Source organism: Aythya ferina (assembly GCF_964211825.1).
Source record: "Aythya ferina genome assembly, chromosome: 1".
In the NCBI taxonomy this organism is placed as follows: Eukaryota; Metazoa; Chordata; class Aves; order Anseriformes; family Anatidae; genus Aythya; species Aythya ferina.
Window position 1 is genome coordinate 125,149,818 of NC_140296.1, and position 27,326 is coordinate 125,177,143.

A 27,326-nucleotide genomic window follows, 5' to 3' on the forward strand; every position below is an offset into this window, starting at 1 on the left:
AAATTTGTTGTATATGAATGTAAACTGATGCACAATAAAACAATTATAGTGTTACATTAGCAATGATGAAGGTTCTGAGTTGACTATTTCCATTCCAAAAGGCAGCAAAGACAATCAAGGTATGGTGTGGCTTATGTTTTGGGAGCCATATAGATAGGGATTTCTCAAGTCTGGAAAACAGATGATGAGGGCAAGTTATGACAGATATCTTTAAGGTCATGAATTTTCTCTACAATATGAATAACATGGAGAAAACAAACAGAGAAGAATATTTTATTATTCTTTTTAAAGATAGATACTACACATCAAATGAAACCAAAATGGCAAGTTTCAAACAAATAAGAGCTAGCATTTTTCACATAATGTATACTTAAAATGAAGAACTATTGTTATAGGGTGCTATGGGTACAAAAAAGATTTCTTTGGTTTAGAAAATGAATAGATTAATAGAAGAAAACTCCCTTAAAGGTGACTAAATACAGAGACAAAATCTGTTTCAGGAACTACTGGAGGTATAAATTACTTGGAAGTTAAGAGAAGTATTGTAGGAAAAAATCACTACTGTTTCTCCTTTTCTTTTATTATTTCTTATATATCCACTCCCATCTGAGGGACGAACTAATACTGATACCAAACAATTACTAAATGCTTACTTTCCCCCCCTGATTCTCCTCCCCCCCCAAAAAAAAAAAAAAACAAAATAAAATAAAGACAGTGAAGGAAAGAAACCAGGAGGAATAAAAAGAGAATTGTTGGTGGCAAAAAAGGAGGAATAAAATTAGAACAGAGTAAAGACTAACAGACTAAAAATAGAAAAATATAGAACCAGAGCAGAGCAATGAGTAGAGCTCTTCTGTACTTCCATGGTATACAGCGACTAGTGGATACTTCCTAGTGATGTCCTACCTAGAACAAGGGAATAGAAGTAGGACTCCTAGTTGCTCTAGTTGCTGGGATCCTGGGTTTTCCTCCTCCTGCAGCTGCAGATAGCCAGCTTGGTGAGAAGCAGAGGAAAGTTGATTAAGAAGGATCAGAATTCAGTATGGCTTGAGATGGGAGCTGTACAACAAATTTGTTAAGAAGAGCATCCAGAATCTAAGTAACAAGTTCTGGAGGGGTCCAAAGACTTACATGCCTGGTATACACTGGTGCCAGTCTGTCTCTCATTGCAGAAGAAACAGGAGGTGGGGGATCCTGTGAATAAACTTAGGTGCTTGATGCAGGGTGTTCCCTCTGATGTTCCAAGTGGGCCATAGAATTAGACAGACTAGAAACTAGCTACCGGGGTTTCTCATCCTCTCCTGACAAGGAGTTGTTCTACAACCATATATCTGTATGGGATGTGACAGTAAGAAAGTGAAGCAGTTGAAGCATGAATGCATAGAAGTGTTCTCAAGGGAGGTCATCTGGTTTTCAAAGCTTACTAGAGTGATGTGTAGGCTGGACAGGGAGTCAAGGGCCAAGGCTTCAGAAGGAGCTCGATGGAAGTAGGAGTTGGAGGGGGCTACCCTCCTGTGGGACTTGCCTGAGGTTGGAGTTGTTGATATAATCCGGGTGTTTGATGCCGCATACCAGGCAAACAATGTGGGGTTGACCCAGTCTCACTGACCATAGACCCAGTGCTCCTCAGTTTTGCTGATGCTGCAGGAGCCATGCTTCTATGCAGTGAGGAGGTTTCTGCCTACATGTGGAGGTGGGTTTTATGAAGCAGGGACTCAACAAAGACATTCCTCCTTGTTGGTGATCATGAGGGACCTGATAGCACCAGAGAGCTTCTGGGTTCTGAGGAGGGCCTTGTAAAAGTCAAGAAGGCTTTGCAAGAGGCCTCTTGTATCAGTGGTGTAGAATGACAGACATCTCAGTTGTATGCCAGCAAGTTCTGTAGAGAGAACTATGGTCCCTAGGTTACAGGGAAGCACTCTGCTGCCTGGCTCCCCTTCCCTCCTTGAACACGGTCCTCATTGATGAAGATGAGGTTGTTGTCTGCCATGGCAAGGGTCAGCTGCATCTTCTTCCTAGAGCAGTTAGTCTTCAGCAGTTAGCAAAGGTAGTGGCTTGTTCCCCCACTGGCTAAGGATGCTAGATTCAGTGCTAACTGGAGTGACTGAAGATGCAAAGAGGGGGAACCATTCTGAGATCCTGTAGAAGGGCTGTCACAGAGGAATGACAGCAATGGCCTTGTTCACCTCAGCCAGCTGTGGCCAGCTCTGCCCTCTTGGCTGTCTTTGAGGGTCCAACTGTGACCTGAAGTGGCCTCCTCTGGAAGAGATCTGTCTCCTCTTAAGGGATGGGAGATATCAGGCCCACAGAGATACTATCCATATGCTTTTCCAGGCATTAAAGCACAGAGGTAGGTGGCATGAAAGGAAATGATTTTTCCCTGTAAACAACTCTCTGCCTCCCTGTGTGGGATTCCCCACAGCTAGAGTGGGTATCTGCTTATGTTGTGACCACTTCAATTTCTCACTGGCCAGTGATCCATTTCTGGGCCAGAAAGCAGCCAATGCATAAGTGTCCCAGGCTCTGCAGGGAAAGCCCTAAATGTCCCTGGAGGAGCTGTGGATGTACAAGAAGATTCCTGATGTTAAATGATAAAAGATTCTGCAGCTCTCCATCATGCCATGTACAGCCACCAGCATCTGGATGGATCACTGGCAGAGAGAGATATCCTTTGCAGGAAGGGGCTGATGAGAAACACCACCTTCTTCAGGGCAAAGAATAGGAGCGTGAGGAGAGCAGCATTGGGAGGAGGGGAGAGACAAAGTTAGGATCACCTCTACACCCAGGATTTACAGAAGCTTGAGGAGGAAGAAGAGCCTCCAACTGAAGTCCTTTGCCTGTTGCTTCCAACAGAGTGGCTTCTGTTGGCAGAAAGAAAATCTGCTATGCTTTGGTGGCCATTGTCATGGCATGCCTGCCTCTAGCAACTCCCACACTTTGTTTTGGCAGGAGAGAGTGATAAGAGGGAGGCAGCAGTCTTCATGCCTCCTGTCTGTAGAAGGAAGTGGTTCTGACCAATACAGCTGTTCCAAAATGAGGTGGTTGATGAGGACTGTGGCTAAGTGTGTGGTGGCTGTGGTGGAGAAGGATGTAGCCACCTGGCTGTATACTTTGGAGTTTCCAAAGTGATACCCCCAAACTGAGCAGGGACAGGTAGGGAGAAAGGAGCCTGAAACTGTTAGGTGGCAGTTGCCCCTGTGTGCTGGTGTTTTAAGCAAACTCTTGTTCTGCTTCTTCATCTAACTTGTCTTGCTGACTGGAGAATGATAGTGGGCCTGAAGATTCAGCAGTGGAGTCTTGTCTTGGGCTTGTTGACATCATATTGGCAGTGGTGCTGCCTACCCCACCGGCTGAGGGGAAAAAGAAGGTCTGGGAGAAGTCCCTGGGGTCAACAACCACCCTTTCTCAGTCTGTCCTATCTTCTCCACACAGGCAGGGCAATGGGGTTGGGTATCTGGGTGTTTGTAATAATATTTGGGAGAGGGTCCAGAAGGGTGCAGAAAGGCTGGAAGTTGGGAAGAGAGGAGTGGACTGTGCAAGGGGAAAAGGCCTGGGCTCCACAGGTAGTGCTGGAGGGCAGAGCATGGATCAGGGCTGTCCTGGAGACAGGTAGGGGCAGAAAAACAGAACACAAAGAATGCACAGAGGTGCTAAGGAGGAAAAGAGAGCCTGGGGAAGGGTATGGTGTGAATGGGAGAGCCTATAGGAAAAGAAAGGGTAGGGGGGCTCACATGTGTTTTTCATATGTAAAATGGTAACATCAGGGTGAGGGGAGAAAAGGGTAAAGGGGACAGTTGGGTAGCGGAAAGGTTCTGTGCTGTCCCTTCTCCAAGTCCTTCTGTGTGTTGCAGAACCTGAGATGGTAGTGAAACCTTTCTTTCTCTTCCTGCTCCAGAGTGCAGGGAGAAAGGTGCATTGCGATTTGCCAGTTGACTCCTGGTGAGTAGCTGGGATGGTCCGTCTTTCTCACTGGTAGAGATGAAGCTACAGAACATAGATGTCACAACTAATGATATTCTTATTCTCTAAGACAGTGCTCAGTGTCATGTGACAATCACAGAGATTAAAATTTAAATACATAGGGAGAGCAAGATATGAAATTGCCTGCTGCATATTACTTCTGCAATGTTGGCTACAGGCCCGCCAAAAAAAAGAAAAAAATAAAAAAGGCTGTTACCTTTGTTCATATTGACGTTTTCATACTTACTGTGCTGAATGAGGCCCCTGGGGACACATTCTCTGCACTTCAGAGAAGCACTGAAGAATGAGGATAAATCCATTGCTGCTGTTCATGCTGGCTGATACTTGTTCTGCAAATGAGACAGGTCTTTGAGATTTTTTGTTGTTGTTGTGTTAATTGGATGTGTTCCATTTTGCAGTATCTCCTTAGCTTAAATGACATGACTGCTTCTCAGAACAGAGCTGTATGTGTGTAACATTAGGCTCAGTGTTCAGCTCTTCTTAGTTGCAAGGACATGGTGTACAGTAACCTTTAGAATTGGTTTGAAAATGCTTCCAGTCAAGAAGGAAAATGTTGGTCTTGGAGCTTTGTTCCTTAATTCTATTTCCTAAACAGCTCTGAAAAGGGACCTACCTGCAGAAGGAATCAGAATGGTCTGGGAAATAATTTAGGTTACCCAAATTCAAAGCAAAGATCCTGAAGAAGAACTGCCTGTCTGATGCCTAATCCTACAGACATCTCAGAACTGTAGATGTTTTCATTTTTGATCAAAAATTTCTGAGACATCTGTTTTGTGGAGACCAAGATGCTTTGAAGAGCACTACACTGCTCAACCCTCTCTCATCCATGAAAACAGGCATTTTAATATTCACCTTCCACAAGTGGTTCAGTTGCTATCTACATTCTGAAAAAGCCAACAGCTAACCACTTTCTATGTTTCCTTATCCATGCTCATAGAGTTGTGCAAATAACTCAGTTTGATTTCTGAGCTTTATCTGGGAGAATCTGAATGCTTTCATCTGAGGTTCAGCTCAGGAACACTTCACTTGGCACAGAGGCTTATTCCTTTCCTCTATGTTGCCCTTTAGGCTAGCTTTCAACAGCTTTCTGTAAAGCACACAGGGAAGAAAAAGGGTCCTGTGATACACTATCTGTCCATCTGTCAGTACTTTCCAGTAGCTTCCACTTACTTCATTTCAACCACGTTTGACAGGACATGAAGGTGTTCTATTAGACAAAGATATTACACTTCCACGAGTATAATGAAAATTCAGAGAATCATAGAATATACTGAGTTGGAAGGGACCCACAGGGATCATGGAGTCTAGCTCCTGGCTCCACACAGGACCACCCAAAAATCAAACCATATGTCTGAGAGCATTGTCCAAATGATTCTTGAACTCTGACAGGCTTGCTGCTGTGACCACTTCCCAGGGGAGCCTGTTCCAGCATCCAACCACCCTCTCAGTGAAGAAACTTTTCCTGATATCCAGCCTGTTGCAGCTTGTTGTCATTCCCTCTGATCCTGTTGCTGGTCACCACAGAAAAGAGATTACTGCCTGCCCCTCTGCTCCCCTCATGAGGAAAGCTGTAGGCCACCATGAAGTTGCCCCTCAGTCTCCTCTTCTATAGGCTGAACAAACCAAATGACTTCTGCCACTCCTCATATGACTTGCCCTCCAGACCCTTCTCCAACTTCATAGCCTTCCTTTGGACACTCTCTAAGAGTTTTATGTATTATATTGTGGCACCCAAAACTGCACATGGTATTTGAGGTGAGGCTGCACCAGTGCAGAGTACAGCATGACAGTGACTTCCCTCAACCAGCTAGCAATGTCATGCTTGATGGACCCCAGCATACACTGTTGACTCATATTCAACTTGCCATTGATCAAAACCCTCTGGTGGGGCTGCTCCCCAGCCTCTCATCTCCCAGTCTGTACTTATATCCAGGGTTGCTGAGTCCCATGTGCAGAATCTGTCACTTGCTTTTGTTAAACTCCATATTGTTGGTGATTGCCCATCCCTCTAATTTGTCAAGATCTCTCTGCAAGGCCTCTGTACCCTCAAGGGAGTTAACAGCTCCTCCAAAATTGATATTGGGGAAAGTACAATTTAAATACTGATCATAATTACTGCAATTACATTTGTTGCTTTCTTAGTCATTCAGGGTAAAGAAAGGAGTGGAAAGAAATAATTGAACCATTTACTCTAAATATTGGTGTTTACCAACATTAAAGTTGCCTACCAATATCGAATGATAATGTTTCTGCTCTCTGCGGAAAGTAAAACTTGAAAAACAGAAGATGGTTTGCTAACAGTGGATAATAACAGCGCTGGAAACTCATTGTATAATTAATGTGTTTCTTATGTTAATTGACAACACATCTGAAAGCGATTGACACAAATATATGTTTAGTATATAGTGTGTATCTTCACCAGCATTGCATTGGAAAAAAAAGAAGAAAATTTAGGACTCTAAAGCTATATTGTTCTATTCAGTGCAAAACAAAACATAGAAGACAAATTAGAGATTTTGAGCATTCAACACAGAAGTTGCAACAAAATAGGTTATTAAAGGCTTCTGCATAGATGCAGGTGTGCAATTCAAGCAAGTACCTTGCTAAATGAACAAAATACAGGCATACATATCAAATACACTGTCAATGAATGCACAGTAGTAATAGGATTGAGAAATTGCAAAAGGAAACCCAAATATAATAGACTTTTTAACATTACAATAGATAAGTAATTCAAAACCAGATGAATTTCCTATGATCACAGAAATAAAAAGAAACTGAAATATGTCCAACTAAGATATTTTATGTCTCCATGAGAAGTCAAAGTATTCATCAAAATGGGCTCCAAATAAGAAAAAAAAAAAAAAAAGTAATAATTAATATTACATCAGCAACGTGGGATACAGTCATCCAGATGGATTCTTGGAGTTTTCCAGTGCATTCTTAAAAATAGTTGCTATTTCATATTACTTGTGAATTTTAGAAAATACATTTTCTAATTTGTGAGTCCATAGTTACCATGCTTAAAAAAGCAGGGGGAGGCATCTTGGTATTTTGTTTCCCTCATCTATTTTTTTCCTTTTAAAATGTTTTTCATATTTATTATTTAGAAATGTCTGACTTAAAATTAAATCTTTATTTTTACTTAAGCAGTGCTGTAAAGAGCAGAGGGATTGTCTTTCCCCCAAAGGCTTAGAGGGCTAGAGTAGAAACATTTCTTCAGTTGTGATGGATACAGCTTTCTAGATATGCGTCTGTCAGATTTTTTTTAAATTAAATTTGTGTTAAAAATACAAAGCAACTTTGATCTGTAAACACTGTCACTTAGTATATTTATGTATTTCAACTGTGTTGGTTTCATTTTACTGCTTCTTATATTTAGCTTCCTACTTATTCTTCAGTCATCTACTGAGTCTTTCAGGGAAAAGATGGAATTTATGATGTTAAAAACAAAACAAAACAAAAAAAGCAACAACTTTTAAAAGTGCAAGGAAAAACAAAATTCCTCTGTGCTTTTTCTATACACACTGTACAAAAATGGAAACTATCAGTGTGCTACCAGTATTGAGATCAAAAATTGAATGTCTTTTGCCAAACTTTGCGGCTGTCGAGTTGCCTGTATTGAGCACCTGTCTGCCTGAGGTTAGTCTCTCTCTATCTCTGTGTCTGAGGGGTCCTTGCAGAGCATTTTCAGAACAGTGCTGCAGCCTGTTTTACTCTGTGTGCCAGGATGTGTAGACTTACAGTAGTGTCACAGCACTATGCTCAGAAACAACTGAGAGTACAGGAATGAAACAGGATAAATGGAAATAAAACAGCTATGGCACTGCTGTTGAAGTCTGTAATGAAGGCTTCTGTACTTTTGCCTTCTGCTTTGGAGTGGTAGCACCTCTTCTGCCTCTCCAGCATCATTGTCTATATCAGCTCTGCAGCAGGAACGCCTCAGCTCTCCCCTTCTGGTGTGACAGAGAGTTATTGATGGAGTGAAGGAGCAGGAGCTGCCTCTACAACAAGAGGCAACCGAATCCCAATAAGCAGAAGTAGGCACCCACTCCTACACCTAACTCCAATTTCAACCTTCCACTGACCTCTGTTGAATTCATTGGCTCACTTTGATGACATTCAGCCCCCGCACTCATTCCTTTATGTGCACTCTCCAGATTTGCACTTCCTTGTGGTTCCCCTTTCTTGCCCTCCACCAGCTTCTACCCTCTACCCTTTCCCAGCTCAAGGAAGATCAAATACGTTTATTTTAAGCCAACAGCAAAACTTATAGCTGATGCACCTGGGACTCGCAGCTGGGCTTCTCAAGGCTCTATCAGAGACTTTCCTTTGCTAGAGATGTTTCTAGCTTTGATTTTAATGCCAAACCTAATAGCTCTTCAGCCACATTAGGAATGAGCAGCCCATGAGTGGGCCCACTATGGCCTTGTCCCTCTCACTTGAATCCAAGCACACACCAGAGCACCCTCTCTTGCTTTGACAAATTCAAGATTGCTCAGTCTTGCAGGGAGTAGTGCTGTCTGCCACAAAACAAAACAGAAAAATGAAACTGCTGCCAAATAGGAAGGACAAAGCATAATAAAAGCTTGTGTAGAAGGTAGCAATGATGTATCAAAGCTTTATGTAACGATACAAGAACTGACTGCTTGGGGTGAGCTAGTTGCAGCTGTACTCCACAGCCAGAGAAAAGTGAGGTAACTGTCCCATACAGGCACTGCACACCAGGATTTAGAGGAAGTTTTGGCAGCCTGGCCTTGGGGACCTGCCAAGGCCTGAGTGGAGATACCTCCAGATCCGCTGGAAAGCTCGTGCACAACCTCAAGTGCCCTTATAAATGGGCACTTGAAGCCCATGAGCAGAGATGAATCCAGTAGCGGCAAGGTTGCTGTAGCTCCATGTCACCAGCTGCAGTGAGTAGCAAGGCTGAGTAGCATACACACAAGCATGCATACGCAACATATATACATACATTCCTCCCCAAGCCACCTCGATCCCACGCTTTCCCTGCCATTGGTTCTACCCCTAAACATCTCATAAATCTACTGCAATCCTTAAATGCTCTTCTCCTACATCCAATAGTAGGTCCCATATTCCATGGCATATGAACACCTCCCTCAGTTTCAAAGTTGCTTTAGAGAACCTTTTCCCCTGCCTTATCTTCATGGGCACTGTTTCTGAACCATGGGGCTGAGGCTGTCTATGCAACAACCCTTGTGAGGGGTCCAGACAGGGTGTCCCTTCCTGTGAGTGCACAACTTGGGTTTCCACCTGCTGTTGTCACCCTATGAGCCTCTGGGTGTATTGAGACATGACTTTGATAGGATGATGGTTCCTGTTCTGTGCCTGGGAGTAGCCTGCCAGGGTACTATTTGGATCCCACCTTCTGCCATTGTCTCTCTGTGCTTCTTTGTGGGTGTGCAGATAAGCTTGTATCAAATGATGTGACATACCCTGCAAAGGAGGGAGGGTGACTGTGGATAGATGCTGAATGATCCAATCAGAATTGAAAACAATTTCAGCTGTATACTTCTAGCTCATGAATTGATCATGGTTAATGGTAATCACAATTAGAAGTAAATAATGGAGCTCAGTAAGGACAAATACATGCATGTACTTGATAGGAAAATCAGTCAAGATGATCACAACCTTGAAAGGTAGTCTTTGTCATGTTCATTAATGCCAAATCCTGCTACCTCCTGAAATCAGGCTATGTTTGACTTCTAATGCTGGGCTTTGTAGCAGACACTATGGATTTTTTTTTTTTTCTTTTAAGTTCCATGAATAGTTTCTGTTTTACTTAGCCAATCGGAAGCACATTGGGGATGCTATTAAAGCACTCAGTTACAATTATCCCAATGAACAGAAACATATTTAATGTGTGGAGGAGAAAGTATGACTTGATCCTTTGAGAAGGAGATTTTCTTACACAGCAGAAAGTGATGAGGTGTGAAGATGTGGTGGACACTAAATCAAATAATACTTGCTTTCTGCTGTTTTCTGACTTACCAAGCTTAGCCTTTTTTAAAAGACCAAATTAACTTATTTGCATTTTGAATTCTAGCTGATGAATGCCTCAGGCTTCCCACCCATAAATGCCTACATGCCTCCTACAGGCCTGTGTAGGGCAGAGGATTGCACAATACCTCTTGCCTGTCAGAAAATCTCTACCCAGGTAGTGACAAACCAGTGTAAATGTGCCAGATGCTAGAAAAAGCAACAGGGTTTTCATGTGTCTGTGGCAAAGAAATTTGCGACAAAGAGCAAATAAAAAGCAAAATGCTAATGAAAATAGCACCATTCACATTTAGTAATATATATTTTAAATAGACTAGAGATTACACAATTGATCCAGGAATCAATGATCATTATTGGAGCTCTGTTTCTTGCTAGATTGCAAAAGGCTGTTTTAAGCACAGTATAACCTTCTCCTCCATGACATGGATGCAGAAATAAAATGTTTTTTAGTTTGAGATGGAACAAGGATTGAAGGCACAGTAAATAGCTATATGGACAGAGAGGTCATACAGAACAGTCTTGATACTTGGCTATATGAAGTTTGCATTTAGTTTCACTTATATTAAAATTTAGTATTAATCATTTTGGTTTTTATATTTATTCTTTCAATTTTATCATTCCTATTTTACGTTATTAACATTTATTTTTATTTAATCCTTTAAGTTGTATTAAAATGCATCTAAAATCAAACAGCACAGATTCTGCTTTTGAATGGGTGCCAATCCCAGAAAACTGTGCTGAATGCATAGGGATCTCAGTGAACAAACAGCTGAACATGAGAGTCTACTGCAAGGTTATGGCACAATGGGTTAATATGATGAGGAGCAGCCAGTCGTTTTTACCTTTATTAGCAGAATGGGTTATAGGAGTCCTGTATTACTATGCATGGTTTCATGTCTTCATTTTGAAGAACTAAAAAAATTTAGATGTCAAATGTAGATGACTTTAAAAATAATAAACAATTTATTAAGGGGGATGGAAAAATGCTATACAATAAGAAACCTAAGGATCTCAGTCTATTTGATACATCAAGAAGAAAGTCAAATGTATGAATAACTTTTCTGAAACGTAACAGCAGGTATTAAAAAACTCTTTAATCTTTCTGAGAAAGGCAAAGCAAGGACCAGCACCTCTAAGCTGAAGCCAAACCATTTCAAATTAAAAAGAAGAAATGCCTTTTTAAGTAATGATGGCTTAATATTGAACAGGATATCAAAAGAATTGGTTATTTCTGTCACACATCATGACTAGATTCTTTTCTTCTGGGAAGCTATGCTTTAGCCAAGCATACATTCTGCTTTAGAGCAACACAAATGACTGGTCTTCATATGGAGATATCCTTGTGAAATGTAACAGTTAATGATGTACAGATGGTTTGATAAAAATCAGGTTTGGTTTAAGGCCATTATGGCCTTAAAGTCAGTGATTCTTCTGTATGCTAAGCTGACTTGGCTTTTAAGACTCTTAAAACACATTTAAGTCAGTGGCATTTGGAAGCCTGACTAGATATGTTCCTGCAGGAAATGAGGTGATTGCAGTAGACTGGAAAGGACTGAAAGATGTGGACCAGATCAATATGGACAGCACCAGTTCACTGCATGGCAGCAGCTTCCACCGTCCTTCCACTGAGGTGAGTGCTTGTCCCAGACACACTTATCCAGGGGAATCAGAAATATATGATTCTTTCTGAGTTTAGAAATGCATGTTGTTTATCACTGGGGCATCATGTGGGAGGGGACTAGGATGTCAGTGTGCACCCAAGGATCAGACCTCCGTATCTGTGCAGTTTGGCTTGTGTTGAGTAGAGTTGAGTCACTCTTTTGAATATCCAGAGTGAGTAAGAGTTTGCACGTAAAGATGTTTTTAACCACTCACAACAGAGGCAGAACAGAACATGAATAAGACCGTGGCAGTTCTGACAAGCCTGTAGGTCTGCATTCCTTGAATAATGGATTCACTGAAATATCCAGCACTATGTCCCAGCTTCTGCAGTATAGCCATAGAATCTTCTGAAGAAACATTTGTCTCCATTTTGATTTTTAGGAATGCATTCACTAGTAACTCACTGCCAATTGATTTAGTGTTTAGTCAAGGGCTGATTCATTTCCTGCTCTGAATTATTGCAGTTTAGATACCTGAATTTTCAGCTCTGTAAGGTTCAGAATATGCAGTCCTGGTTAATAAAAATATCAACAAATAACATTTGGGAAATCACAAAGAATGTTCACAAATAACATACAATTTGCCTAATCTTACAAAGTACTAATGTATTGGTATTTTATTTCCTTTTTATACTTTATTTCCTTATTACACTTTGCTGGCTTGGCATGTAACTCTAAGAATCTTGGAGTTTCACAAAATCATGACAGAAATAGTGGAGCCTAACCTTGTATGGAAAACTCAGTTAAAATCAAATACAGATTTTAAAGCCAATGAGTATAAACCATATCTCATGAAACATTTTGATTTATGTAAATTACCATAGCTGTAATCAATTCATCTAAATTTTCCTGAGCGTTCACATCCCCAAGCCAAGATGTTGAGATGCGAGTCCTCCCAGCTGAAGGAAATGCACTATGAATTGTTGCTGTAATGACTGGTATGGGCAAGGGATCTGTTTTGCAAAGGGAAAGTGGGTCAGAGTGGACAAACTGAAAGACTACAAGCAAAAATAATTTTGGAAGAAAATCATTCTGTAACTTGCTATCATACAGTAAAAATAGATAGGTAGTGTAGCTCCTCCTTGTGTTAGCCTGAGGGATGCACCTCCCATACAGAGATTCCAGCTGCAGTATTTAGCAACGAAAAGTTGTAAGAAGGGGAGTCTTAAAGGTGTTTGTATTTCTCCCTCTCGTACTTTTTTATCTTCATATTTACTTGCATACTTCCAAATACTATTGTACCTACAGTGACCACATCCAGCAACAGGGAATAAGCCAGCTTGAAAGACACAAGTTTTTTTAATCTATCAGCTAGAGTACCAGCTGTTGATTATGGCAAACTACTTGGAGAGATGCATAGCTGTTTGCAACTTGTTCATTACACTAACATCATGTCCATTTTTGGTTTCTTTAGCAAACACGGACAGATTTCTCCTGGGATGGTATCAATGTGAGTATGCACCACGCTACTGTTCATATTCTAGTCATAGAAAGCCCAGGATTTGTCTTTTATTAGATATAGTGGCAATCAGAATGGAAACATGAATGAAAGTCTTCACTGCCACTGAAATTCTGAGCATTGTCTAAGATTCAGAGGATGCTGATGAATTTTGATGTGCTTCTGTCTCACAAGATATTTAGATCTGCAGGTGGCTTTTAAGTTGCCTTTATCCCTCTGGGATAAATGTGTGTAATTTCTGATATTTTCTTTGTGATATTTCTTGGCACTGTTAGATAAAGAAGAAGTATATCCAACAAGTTTAAAAAATCAGTAGTCTTTGATCTTTTCCAGGACTTTGGAAGAAATGTATCTTATAATTTTCAGCTACATACAGAAGTAAAGACATTTTTTACAGTCCCCTGAGGAAGATGGTCAGCACAACTTAACTTTAGCTAATAAGTGGAAGAAGAAACAAACAAATATTTTAATAACATATGTTCCTTGTTGCTCTTAACACCTATGCCATGATTTATTTTTTTTTTCCACTAGCGCAAAAAGAGTATCCTGAAAAGGGAATAATTTCTATTAGTGCTACCAAACTATTCTTTCTGGCTGAGATACTTAAGATACTTAAAAAAGATACTTAAAAGTATCTTCCCATAAATTAGCGTTGATAGTTTTATACATTTTGAAAGGTAGGATTAGAAGCCAAGTTTTTGGCAGTTGTAAGCAATTTCAAGTTTCAGATACTTTTTAAATGTGTGTCATTTTCTGGTTCTCTGTGATTTGAGAGCACTTGGGTCACTGAATGCCAAGGGGATTTGCCTTTTTAACCAACTGTGGTGTTTTTACCCTGCTGAGCAGCTAAACTCCACCACAACTGCTGTCTCACTCCCCCTCCTTAAAAGAAGAGGGGGAGAAAATACAATAGAAAAGGGTTCAAGGATTGAGATTTTAGATTGCTCACTAATTACTGTCACTGGCAAAACAGACTCAACACAGGGAGATTAATATAACTTATTGCATATCACTAGCAGACTAGAACAGTGAGAAACTGAAAGCAAACTAAAAACAGCTTCCCACCCACTCCCATCAGCGCTCTTCTACCTCCTCTCCCTGAGTGGTGTAGGGGAACAGGGAATGGGGCCTGTGGTCAGTCCATGACACTTCATCTCTGCCACTACACTCCTTCAGGTCACTCTCTTCCCCTGCTGCAGTGTGGGGTCCCTCCCATGAGATACAGTCCTCTATGTGGGCATTCCACAGGCTTCAGCTCTTCAAGAACTGCTCCCATATGGGTCTGTACCATGGGGAGAAGTCCTTCAGGAGCAGAGTGCTCCAACACGGGTCCCCCATGGGTGGCAGCTCCTCCCAGACCCCCTGCTCCTGCGTGGGCTCCTCTCCACAGGCTGCCGCTCTGGCCCGGAGCCTGCTCCTGCGGAGGCTCTCCATGGGCCGCAGCTTCCTCCAGGCCACATCCACCTGCTCCACCAGGGGCTCCTCCATGGGCTGCAGAGGAACTTCTGCTACGACACCTGGAGCACCTCCTCCCCCTCCTTCACTGACCTTGGTGTCTGCAGGGCTGTTTCTCATTTCTCTCTCTCCCAGCTGCTGTTGTGCAGCAGTTTGTTTCCCGTTTCTTAAATATGCTCTCCCAGAGGCACAACTAGCATTGCTTGTGGGGTCAGCTCTGCCAGCAGCAGGTCCTTTTCAGAGCTGACTGCAACTGTCTTTTATCTAACACGGGGCAGCTTTTGGGCTCTTCTTACAGATGTCACCCCTGTAACACCTCTGCTACCAAACCCTTGCCACATAAACCCAATACACCAACCCTTACTACTGACATCTCATCCATTGTGGCACTTATGGCTTGGGATGTTTTGCTTAGTCTCTTTTGCTTAGAGAAACACATTGAGCAGGAAAATTACACAGCATACAGCAGTTTACTGGAAGAACTTTACCACTTTTTTTTTTTTCCTCATTGCATTTCTGTCTACCTGAAAGCAAGGTACACAAGGTCATGTTTCCTTAAAGACAGTAGAAGATAGTTTTCTTACTTGCAATTTCCAATTTTCTAGCCCATTCTGAATCCGTCAAGTCCTTTCTCAATGTGTCTCTTTCTCTTTCTCAGTGTAATTCTGTATATCTTTGGCATCAATGCTGGCTCATGAATTTCCTTCTCTTCCTATTCATTCCTGCCTTTCTGCCATAGCTGTTCAGCCTTGGAGTGGCAGAGACCTCCTGCAGATGCTTTCTGTTCTAGGTCATTTTCATTAGGTTTATCATAGCAGAGTCCTCAGGCTGTTTTGAAACAAATGGACAGATACTGAACAGCAGTGCCCAGGCAAGAATGACCAGTGGGGGCATAGACTGGCATTCTTTAACCAGCTTCATCATCAAAGGAAGTGCACAATGGAACAAGCTGTGTTCTAAGCTACACCTTACCTTTTTAATTGTTCTTCCCTGCTTTCTGATAGCTTCAGGTTATGTGTCACACACACTCATTCCTGGCTGCTAAGTTACAGAATGCCTCACTCACTACATTTACACTCAGTTTTCAGAGAAACTCATCTCTCTTAGATTGGCAATTGACTGGGATTATATGCAGTTTGATATCAATGCTTGTCTTTGCCTCCAATTATTTGACTGCCTGAGATTATTTGACTTCCTGCTCCTCTCAGCTTTCATGAGGTCTATACCTATGGCCAAATGGTTGCTTCAGATCAGGTTTTAAAATTTCCACTGTCATGGTCACTACTTTTGAGTATCTTTGTGTTTGGATGCTGAGTATGAACATGGTGGACTTGAGTTTTAGAGGCTGAAATGAAGAGCAAAAGCAATGCTTCTTTAGCCCTTATGAAAATTTAGCCTCAAATGCAATGCCTGGCATCTTTGAAGAAGCCTGATGAATTCATCTTGAGAAACTGTGTTTTATTGTGTTTATGACTGCTGCCTGTCCTTGTTATTCAGGGATTTAGGATGAAGAAAGAGAATAGAGTGAAATTTACTGGAATTGACCTCATTTCTTTACTAGTAGTTGTAGGTGCTTGAATGAAACAAGATGCACCACTGATATAGTCATATTCATTTTAAGACCATGTAAAATATGAGAGGAAATTAACACCAAAAGCAACATATAAAATAATATCTGTAGTGCAATGCATATTGGTGTGTCTTGCCTATCACATTGTCAGCTCCTCACTGTAAGCTCCCTGGTTGTCCATCAGCCATGCTTTGCCTCTCTGACGAAGAGCAAGAACAGTGCAGCATGTCCATAGAGGACTGGCAGCAGCCAAAGGGAGGCCTCTCACAGCCTGCTTCTGTCTCTGCCACTGACCTTGCCTCACTCAGTCCCACAGCTATGCACTATCAAATATTGGTTAAATAGCTTCTATTTTTTTCATCTCCTCTTTTGCCCTTTCTTGTTGCTTGCTTCTGCTCTTCATCTTCCCTCTACCTTCTGGAATTCTTAAACTGATATCTTACTTCCATTCACTTTCTTTTCATCTTCCTCTATATATTTCTTCATATTCTCTCTCTTTTCAGCTCTCCATGGAAGATACGACCTCCATCCTCCCCAAGCTGAAACGCAACTCCAATGCTTATGGGATTGGGGCTTTGGCTAAATCGTCTTTCTCTGGTGAGGTCCTTAAAACCTGGGTTTATCCTTGGCAGCTTCTTTCCACAAGCCTTCAAGGCCTCTTCTTATAGCTCCCTGTTGCTTTCCCAACTGCTCCCTTCTTACTCATGCCTTTTCTAGGCCTTAGAGCAGCCTCTACCACCATGGTTAGAGATATAGAAATCTCTTAGCTTTTGCACTTTCCAAGAAACAGATTTTGCTTCTCACCACGCACCCCAGCTCAGACATCCTCAATTGTTTCCCCTCAAACTGTCTTGGGTTTAACCCCATTTTCTATTTCTTAGTTTGTTCACTTCCAGGTTTCATCACTCATGCCCAACTCTGTCCCAAATGGATTCTAGGCAAGGAAGGAAATGGTCTTTCATATTTGGGGTTTCCTCTTTTTCCCCCTCCTGAGAACCAGTCCAAGGACAGATGGAGAAACTCTCCTGGAGAGGGATACAGTGAAAGGTGGGAGACGCCCAACCCAAGGCCTGAACCCTGTCAGGAAAGGAGGGGAGAAACCCCACTTCCAAGAGAGGTAAACAGAGAGGCAAACAACCTTGGAGCTGTGTAATAGCCCCTCCTTGTTTTCTAATGTCTGGCCCCTTAGGGATATCCCGCAGCATGAAGGACCATGTCACAAAGCCAACGGCTATGGGCCAAGGCCGTGTGGCTCACATGATTGAATGGCAAGGCTGGGGTAAAGGTAACAGCCAGCAGCAGCAGCACACGCATGAGACAGCACGCAAAGATGCTGATGCCTACTCAGACCTGAGTGACGGTGAAAAGGAGGCCCGATTCCTTGCAGGTAGTTCTGACTTTTTTGCATGTGAATTGGGTTGGTTGGGATGGCCCAGAGCAGAATCACTGGGATACCAATGTGCAGGATCCTCAAAAAACACACTTAGGAATGTCTCTGGGTGGTTCAGGTGGCAGAAGGAGATGAGAGACTGTGGTTGGAGTATTGTCAATGGCATGCAAAGTGTAGACAGCAAGGGCCAACTATGGGTGATGGGCATTGCTGATATTGGACCATAGTGGGACAGAGGGACCAAGAGGTAAGATTTAAGAGGGTGGTGAAAGGTGGAGGCATTCATGCATCACTGCTCCCCCTCCACGTCTCTTTTGGTACAGGAGTGATGGAGCAATTTGCTATATCAGAGGCGACTCTCATGGCCTGGTCCTCTATGGATGGTGAGGATGTGAGTGTAAACTCAAATCAGGAGAATCCAGCAGGCAACTACTCTGAGAACTATCAGGAGCTAATGGAGAGCCAAGGTGAGCTCCAGCACCTCTTGCTAATCTTGAAAGACCCCTTTTCTGCTCTTGGTGTCATGTCACTGTACTTCCATCTGCCCTGTTTTATTCTGCAGTGTCAAATTCCAGGGTTGGAATCTAGCAGAGGCATCACCTATTTGCACCCCAAGGAATCTGACATTAGCAGAGAGGCTCCAAAGCCCAGTTCCTTTGGCTTTTTGGGCACAACTGTGGAGAGCCACTAGCTCTTGCAGTTGCTTGTGGGTATAGTCATGTTCATATGCCTACTGCCTAGTACTGCCTCTCCTCTTCACCCTCCTCTCCTCAAAACAATTTATCAACCCTGTCCAATACAGTACCATTTACAGACATCCAAGCTATCTGAATGAACCAGCTTGGATTACCGTGTCTAACTGTCTGTTGTTTCCTTCCTTTTCCTGCAGAGCATATGGCCCAGACACAGTATGATAGCTGGCCTCATTCCTATGTCTCACAGGGCATGTATTGCTTAGGTTCATCTGATGCCTGGGAGACCAGTGACCAGTCCCTCATCGCTTCTCCAGCAACTGGCTCCTACCTAGGCCAGAATTTCGATGAGTCTCAGACAAACCTTCAGGAAAGTATTTTGATCCAGAGCGGTCTTCTCCAGCAGCAACAGCTGCAGCCACAGCAGCAGGAGCAAAACTTCATCCAGAGCACAGGGCTGGTCCATGTGTGGCCCCTGCAGACTTCTCAGGGTGGGGATGGGGCTGAGTCCAGCACCTACATGGAGGACCATGTTGAGGACGAAGGGCACCCACAGCTGGAGAAGGCTCCTCTCATAAACAAGAAGCCCTCTCCAGAGGAGGATGATGTAGTATGCCGGGACCTGGAATCTCTGTCTCCTCGAGAGGAGCTGGAACATGCTGCTCTGAGCCGCAAAGTCTCAGATGTCACCTCCTCTGGGGTTCAATCCTTTGATGAGGAAGAGGGAGAAACAAACAACTGATGCTTTTTGTGAAAATTTCATTAATGCTGAACAAAGAGATGGGTGACGAGGAATGAAACGACAGAAATTCTTCTCTCCAGCTCCCTGTACTTCCGAGCAGACACACCTTACATTCCTACATTTAATTATTTTTTTAAACAAAAGGAAAATCTCAGAGTGATTGACACATGAAGACCTTTCCCTCTGGTGTGGACATACATGTATATTTTCTATTTTCATTGCTCTGGGCAATGCACGTGAGGTGCTTGGAGAGATCTGGATTGGTAAATCATGTTTAAATGTTATAAATACAAAGTCTTGGCTCTGGATACAAACTTCTGGTACTGGGGATATGGCTGATAAGACAGGCTTGATATAGGGAGTGGCTATGGGGCTAGAATCCAGCCTGGCCAAATGGATGTTGCTTTGTGGACTTGATGCCCTTTGATAGAATATATGAATATAGACTGTTTTAAATGAAGATATGGCTTTACAAATATAGATTGCACTAGTATAGTGATTATGGCTGACGCAGAGAATAAGGCTGTATTCAATATAGACTGTACTGAGATGAAGGATTTGCTGTGTAACCAGATCCTCAATAGCACCTTGATATGAAATCGTAGGCTCAATGGATACAGACTGCGCTCCGTGGGCACGCACTGTGTTGCAGTACAGATGGTGTGGATCTGTGGGCATGGCTCTACTGTGGCATGAAAGAATGGATGCAGATACGAATCTAACCCTGCTCTGAGATACTCACGCTTTGGTTTCTTTCTTTCTAGTCTTTCATTTATTTGTTTCTGTCTTTGACATTCCTACCTTCCTAGGAGCTGGCAAGAGTGGTGTGTCCTTTTGGCACTGAGCACTGGATGCCAGTGGAAAGAACATTTTCAGCTACGGAGACAGTCATAAAAAGCTGACTCTTGCAGAGGGCTTGAGAACATGTCCATCTTGGTGCTGCTGCTGCATCCTTCTGTCTTTTCCTTTGCCAGAAGCATGGGGAGGCAGCAGATCCAGGAATAGTGTGTACAACTATGAGATCACAGATATCCAGTTTACAGTGGAATTTTCAGTTGTTGCTTTTTTAAAAAACTTTTTATATTGCTGGTTAAGTGTTCCTAAAAAAGCAGTTAATAGTGGTAAAAGCCTGTACTCCAGTATCAGAAATACTGCACCTCTCCCATTTCTGCCACTCCTTCTGCAGTGCCAAATGTAGATGGAGGAAAGAGGCTAGAGAGGATGTTTCTTCCTCTTTCTTCTTCCTGACTATATTCCTGACTTCTTTTGTTTTCCTGCCCCCAAGAAATGTAAATAGTGCTCAACACTTGATCTGTTTCTTTTCACATTCCATCTCTTTTTCAGGAGTGGAAAAAGCTGATTTTAGGAGTTTTTTCCTATTTGTATGGGTTACTTTTTTGTTTTGTTTTGTTTTTGTTTTGTTCGTTTGTTTTGTTAAAAAAAATGGTTCATTGACTTGTGAGAATTCAGTCTCTTGCAATTGCTCACCATGTTTCTACAGACCTCTTTTTGCAGGGGAGGGACTTTGAAAGGAAATTGAAAACCTGTCTCAAGGTAGAAATTTACCCTACCCTGAAACTGTCTCCTCTCAGGTGGAACTTTACCCTACTCAGCTTTCTCCCACTTACACAGGCAGCTGCATGAAGAGGGAACTCCTCTATGAACTCCCAAGTCTTTCTAGCCAAGACCATGTCAAGAAGATCTGTCTTCCCTCTCCATTGCTCCTCTAAAGGAAAAGACCTTTGGATATTAAAGTAAGATTGATAATTTGGTATAGGTAAGAGATAAAATCTTTTGTGACCTTTTTTCCTTTTTTTTTTTTTTTTTTTTACCCATTTCCTTGGGCTTGCTTACATCTGTCTTAGGAGGTAGCTCTTCTCCTGAATGATGAACTTTCAGTATCTTTGTATAAATGTTTACACATTCAGGTGCTAACCTCTCCTGGGCAGCAGTGCTTCATAAAGATGAATCTACAGGTTTTGCAGGATCAATGCTAGTTCATTTTACTGAACTATCTTGAGCCTAGTCAGGGATCAGGGCCTATGAAACGACATGAACCAGAACAGGTGACAAGGCAAGTGCCAAGGACACTTAATCAGGTGTCAAATGAGCAAGTGTTAATTATTTCTGTTTCTAAAAACCTTCAGGGATACAGAATGGTCTAGTATGTTTCTTTGTGGGAGAAAATTTGGGTTTATTGCTTTTTTCTCACAGTTTTGTTCCCATGTGCCTCTCCAGGACCAATCTGGATGTTTATGGTAGCTTTCAGAATAGCTTCAAATGATCTCTCTGTGTTATTTATAGGACTAAGGTGAGAGGGCCAACTTGTCCAGGACTTTTTTCTTTTAATGTGGACATGTGATACACTTACTAAGGTGTTTGATCAATGTCTAAAAGATGTACATTTTCTCCATGCAAGGGAGTGAGAGGGAAAGATCTACACAGTAAAAAATGCAAAACAAAAAAAATAAAAAAATATATCTATATATAAAATATTGAATTTGTAGAAAAATTCTGTGGAGTTCAATACCAGGGGAAAACTTGTTGAGTTTTCCAGTTTTCTATGGAATGGGATAGAGAATCATACCCTGCTTTATAATTTCATAACCTTATGTCTAGCAACCTGTAGATACACTTATTCTCTGTGAAGTCTGACAGGTTTCAAGACTACTCTCTGTAAAAACTTTAAAGTTTTCTAAATTCTATAAAGCTTTTTCATAAAGACCATGACTTTCTGTGAATAAAATTTCATGACCTCTTCCACAATCCCAAAGAGAAATGTATCTTCCTCTCCAGTTGCAAGGAGCTTGACTAGAGATAGCAGGCCTACCCATAATCAGTTGCAACCTGAGTGAGCATCCAGAGCTGGACTGGAAAGGCAGTTTGAATATAATTTGAAAATGGTTTGTATAACCTGGCCTTTTCTTAGGTAACAAGCCTGCTGCTTCTGTGTATCCAGTATCAGAGAGAGGGACCTGGAACTTACTGTACATTTTCCAGAAAAGCCACTATTATATAGCTATACCTATTGAAGCATATGGAGGGCACAGGTGCTCTGTGAGAAAAATTTGGCCTGCAGTTCTTTATGCTGGTAAGGGTAAATGAGTTGGAGGGAGTCCAGCCAAATACTCAGAGTGCAAATTGAACCCATGAGGCTGAAAATAAGAAGGAGAGGTAAGCTGAGTATGCTTGATCTGGGGTTACTAAGAAACTGAGCTCTACTGTTTGTTTATACAGGTCCTTTTCAGACCAGAGCTGCACTACATAGTTTTTGGATATTTCTTGAAGCAGTAAAGATTGATTTTTTTTTTTCTCCTTACCAGCACCTCAAAGCCTTTGACTTCAACAGGAGCTACTGCTGTTATTATAGTGAATATGAATGAAGGGTTAAACATGTGACCCTATCTGAAAGAAAACTCAGATTCCACTGTAAGAAAATTCTATCTTCCTTTTCCCTTGATTGCCTATTTTTGGCCAGCTATACTACTTCATTTAAACCCAGAGACTGGATTGGAGGAAGGAATAGGAAAATAAGATTGGCAAAATCTTGGAAGAAAATATGTTAAGATTTGGAGCAAGCACTGGGCCAGCACCTTTGGGCCAGCAGTTTGAGTATGCCCTAATAATGTATGGGTAATGATTGCCTCATAGCAGACTAAACATAGGACAGGAACATGTTTCATCTCTAAGGCATAGTGTCTAGCTTACCCAAATGTAGAGCAGCTGGGTGAGTTAGGGAATTGCTGAATGGCACATGAACATTGTATCCCACAGACCTTGATAAAAAAAAAAATAAAAGAAAAAAGGGGCTAGGGAACTGTGGCATGTTAGGACCACTAAGACATTGGTTTGAGCCTCTGCTTATCTACCAGTAGCTGTAACTCTTTCCTGTATGACCATTTATGTAATTTGATGAATATCAAATGATTGTTTAATTGTCCCCCTTGCTCTTTTTCCAGTGCTGGTGTTAGGAATGTCACAGTGCTAGTGCTTCTGTTGCTGTGGTTGTATAACTTAGGGGGAGGGCAGATCTTATTTTCTCCACTTAAAATCCAGTAGAGTCCACCATGTTTGGGCACACTGGGTTGCACCCTTCCTATTCATCAGTCACATGAGGTCTACGGGCCCTGCTGGGTTTTACAGTGTGGGATCCTTCCCTTCAGGGCCCTAGGATTACAATGACTCAGAGAATCATTTTGCTTGCGCAGTCCAAACCTCAAAGTCAAGGACCATACAAGAGAAGCTTACGTAAGTTATTCTTTATATAAGTTTTAGGCTTTCTTGACAAGCCTTGTGAATTTTTTCAACCCCATTACCTTAGGCTTTGGGGTTGAGAAGTCAATCTGCTGCTTTAGTTTCTGTGTCTCTAAATCAGCAGCTTCTGTGAAGCCACTGACAAGTCACCACTTCCACTTTCCCTCTTCTGCCCCCACCCCCCTTACCTCTCTAAGACTTTAACATCACCTTTCATGATAAACTTGCAGCAGAGAACAAAATTTAACCATACCTCTGAGATGATCAAAATGGGATGCTGTTGTGAAGGAGGTAGCCCTCTACCCTAACTGTACCCATCTCCCACAGTTCTTGTACAGACGCTAGCATGCTGCTGACCTCATAACAAGTCAGGTCGCTTATACCTTTCTAAAATAAGCAAGAGGGAACAGCTGTGAGCAGAGGGAGAGTGAGCATTATTCTCAGTAGCTGGCCTTTATATTAGGCTAGGAAAACTGTGAAAGTGCACTTTGAAATGGCATTGCTGTGATAAGTCGAAGCTGACAAAAGAAGCTGTCATGCTTCCTCCCTTCTCTCATCACCAGCTGTATACTTCTGCTGCCTAAAAAGCACAAGTACTAACTCTCATTTGGCTGCTCAGGAACTGGCACCATTGAAAACTAACCACATCTCCTACCAAAATAAGAGTTTCAGTGGGATCAGCAACCTGTATTTTTTACATGGTGAGGCATGCATCACTGAGGTCCTGTGAAATGTGCAGATGGTCATGTTGAATGATGTTTCTCTGGCTGCAGATGAAACTTAAATTGTTTTAAGCTGAACGTGAAATTTCTGTCAAAGAAAAAGAAACCCACCTGGGAAACCTGAGAGGATATACTCCCCCTATTCTCCTTCCCTAGCATTTTCCTTAGAATTTTTAGTGCTGTAATCTGATTTTGGGTTCCCTCCTCTTCCACAGGATCCTTTGAAATAATCCCTTGCAATCAGGCAGGAGGCCTTGAGTAACTTGACATACCCTTGAAATTCATAAAACTGATACGCACAAATCACTGATGTACCCAGTGATTACACTCCACAGCAGCTAAAGATACTGAGGTGTCTTTTCCTGTAATTATAAGAGGAAGAGCCTTGTGCAGGACTGAAACACAGATATTGGAGGTGAGGTTTGTCCCTGTCTTTAAGCCAGTTCCAATCTAGTGTGAGATTCAGAATGGCTTTTCATACCTAGGCAGAGTCTGTGCATGATGTACTGTGTCCAGCAAAAACAGTTAGTTGAAGGCCTGAAGACGATTGAAGAGAAGGAAACTGTTCTCTTTGTTTGACAGGTGTGAGGTATGGTGGTGGGGAAAGGCAGGGTGCAACAGGCCAAACTTGTAGACGACTATGTGTGCTTGGTGCAATGGCAAGAAGTGTAGCCAGTGAGGGGAAGAAGTTGAGAGAGAGGCTTGGGAAAAAGATCAAGAAAAACTTGAAGTTTATTTTTACAAAACAGAAGTAAGAAGTTCTGTGCCAGACTACAGGCAGAAGGGAACCAGGTAGAGAACTGCTACACAAGCCATAGCTCCAGGACTGGCACAACTCATGGCAGTCCTTATTATAGGCCACACTTTTTGTCAGAGAGAAAGGAAAGACACCTTTCTGAACTAGGCCAGCTGCTGGCTTCTTTTTCATTGTCTTTGAAAAATGGTTCACCACATGCTTAATTCTTCAGGGGAACCATTAAGAAATACTCCAGATAAGAACTTACTTATTGTCCGAATAAAGTCAATGTGAATTTTGTCTCTAGCAGAAAAGCAAAATACCTAAATTTGGCTCAGTTTACCTTTACTGTTGCATTGGTAATTGCCTAGAAAGAGAAACAAACTGAAATAAATCCACCTCTAACAATTGTGGAGAGCAGGGGGGGCAAGGTTATTAATTGTAACTCTGATCTGTGCAAACTGATCTATTCAGTTTGCCTAAGTCCCTACTATCTTGCAGTCTAAACCTCTTCCTTCTAATTCCTTCTGGATAGAAGTTCCTTGTTCCGATAACTCTAAACAATCTAGTATTTCCCTTAAACTAGCTTTGAATTTTTTCAAAGGGAAAGAAAAGGAATGGAAAGAAAAAAAAAATCCATTCCTATACAGAGCTTTGATTCCTCTCCCCTATAGCAATTTTATGGGGAAAGATTGCTATGCCATGGCTCAGGGAAAGGAAAAAATAGGAAAAATGTTAGTAAAGTGGTGTCTATTAGAACTAAATGTATATGTAGCACAGCCTATAGTCATTAAAGTACAGTCTCAAATATGAATGCAAGCGGAAAAGTCAATGTCAGGTGCCTCTTCTATATCACAGGTTTTTCCCACACTAAATAGTAGTAAATCTGCACAGGAACGGAAGAGAGCAGCTGGACATCTGTGACAGAGGGATGTCTCACCTCATCTCAGAAAGAGTCTTGAGCCTCCAAGAGTTGACTGGGGTAGGGATGAAGACAAATGGTTATTATGTTATCAAATGGACATAGAATACCTGTGCTAGAACTTTAGGGCCTGTTTGCATACTTGTACTTACTTTTTTTCCCCTGCATAGGGAACAAAGTAGTAATCTTTTCCTTGGCAATCAAAAGAAGCTCCATGAATGTCAGTGTAGGTCTACTCATATATAATATAGACCAACAGAAAAAGGAATTATGATTTTTGCCAGTACAGATACACATTGCTGGAAGAGGAAAAATTTAGTCAGGCCAGGACTCCCTGTGAAAGACTATTTTTACTAAAACTGTAGAGACTTGTTTTGTGAAATTATGAAAACTTGTTCAAGTGAGAATGTTCTCTGCAGACATCAAGGGAGTTACCTACTGATACCTGTCTTCTCAGAAGAAAGGGGTTGCAGTGTTCTGTGGAAAGAATGTTAGTGAGCATTTGCCTCATCTCTTTTGATTGGGGACATTCTGAATGTATTAGCCTTGTTTCTGCTTTCCTCTAAGGGAACAAATGTCCATCCTGGTCAGACAAACAATCTAAAAAGGATTTTTTCCATTACTGAAACAAGATTGTGCACCAAGATTTACTTTTAATGAGATAAAAGCATCTAGTATAGATTCATTAGCTTTCTGGATTCATTTTCATTGGACATGGAAATCCAATCCTGTTGGAGGTCAGAAGGTTAAGAACCCTTTCCTAGAGCTCTGCTGAGCTTCCATGGAGCAAGTACAGGTGGACTTCCCTTCTTTTCAGATATTGCATGTTTGAGCAATGTAGCAAGCCAAAAGCTCTTTTGCAGATATATATTCTTGTTTGACTTCAATTTCTCTTCTCTGATTTGTGGATGTTGTGCATGATTGGAGGCCTCTGGGAATCCCTATGCTATAAAGTTGGGACTCAAAAGTAATTTCACAGAGAATAGGGTTTATCTTGTTTCAGCTTTTTTTTCACATATGGGAGGGTCCAGACTGAGGATTTGAGACATACAGGGGTGGTGGATGGGAATCTCAGTAGTGGTGTGGGGAATGGATTCCTGAAGCACGTTTAAAAGTAACTAAGGTTTGGGGTTTCAAATGTTGTATTCTCAGTGTCTGAAACTGCTTTATCATAAGTGTACGGGACAGTGGAGGTTGCAGCAAAGCAATTTTAAGACTTTTGCTCCAATCCATACACATTTTCTGTAGGGGGAGGCTGCATGGTGATTATCTGTATTCTTTCAAGCTAGTGTTTACAGAAGTGCATTAATGTCTGGGGTGAAAGTACTGAATGGAAGTAAAACAAAAAAGAGAAAGGGGTCCACTATTGTAAGCTTTCATCCCTACCTTGTCCCACACTAGCCCTTAATAACTAAAATGAGTCTGATTTGCCTTTGGTCTTCCAGCTCCAAAACATGTTTGCCTGAAAATTTTTGTTGAATATACTTCGCATGTTTTGATAATGTGACTTCTAAGATAACACTTCTACAAAGTTATATATAAATACATGCAAGTACAAACACATACATACATGTACACACACTACATATAGACTTAGGAAACTATGGCACTCTACACCTCCATGCCTGTATGTGGCAGCAACCACATTAAATAGGGGGAGGTAGCTCAAAATAGCATGTACAGTCCTTTATGGAGTTGTTATTAAACAGAATGTGGTCTTGCCA

General features: G+C 41.8%; 1 protein-coding gene across 2 annotated transcripts in view; it reads left to right on the forward strand.

The window, feature by feature from the left end:
- Positions 1 to 27,326, forward strand: part of FAM131B (family with sequence similarity 131 member B) — a 35,328-nt gene extending 8,002 nt beyond the window's left edge. The window contains exons 2-7 of one of the 2 annotated variants that reach the window (XM_084502019.1): positions 11,520 to 11,629; positions 13,075 to 13,110; positions 16,648 to 16,741; positions 17,334 to 17,531; positions 17,858 to 18,001; positions 18,424 to 27,326. In XM_084502019.1, coding sequence (XP_084358145.1) covers positions 11,520 to 11,629; positions 13,075 to 13,110; positions 16,648 to 16,741; positions 17,334 to 17,531; positions 17,858 to 18,001; positions 18,424 to 18,968 — 1,127 coding nt within the window. In that variant the 3' untranslated portion in view covers positions 18,969 to 27,326. Of the gene's footprint in view, positions 1 to 11,519; positions 11,630 to 13,074; positions 13,111 to 16,647; positions 16,742 to 17,320; positions 17,532 to 17,857; positions 18,002 to 18,423 lie in introns of both variants that reach the window. The other variant, XM_084502018.1, reaches the window with a different exon arrangement.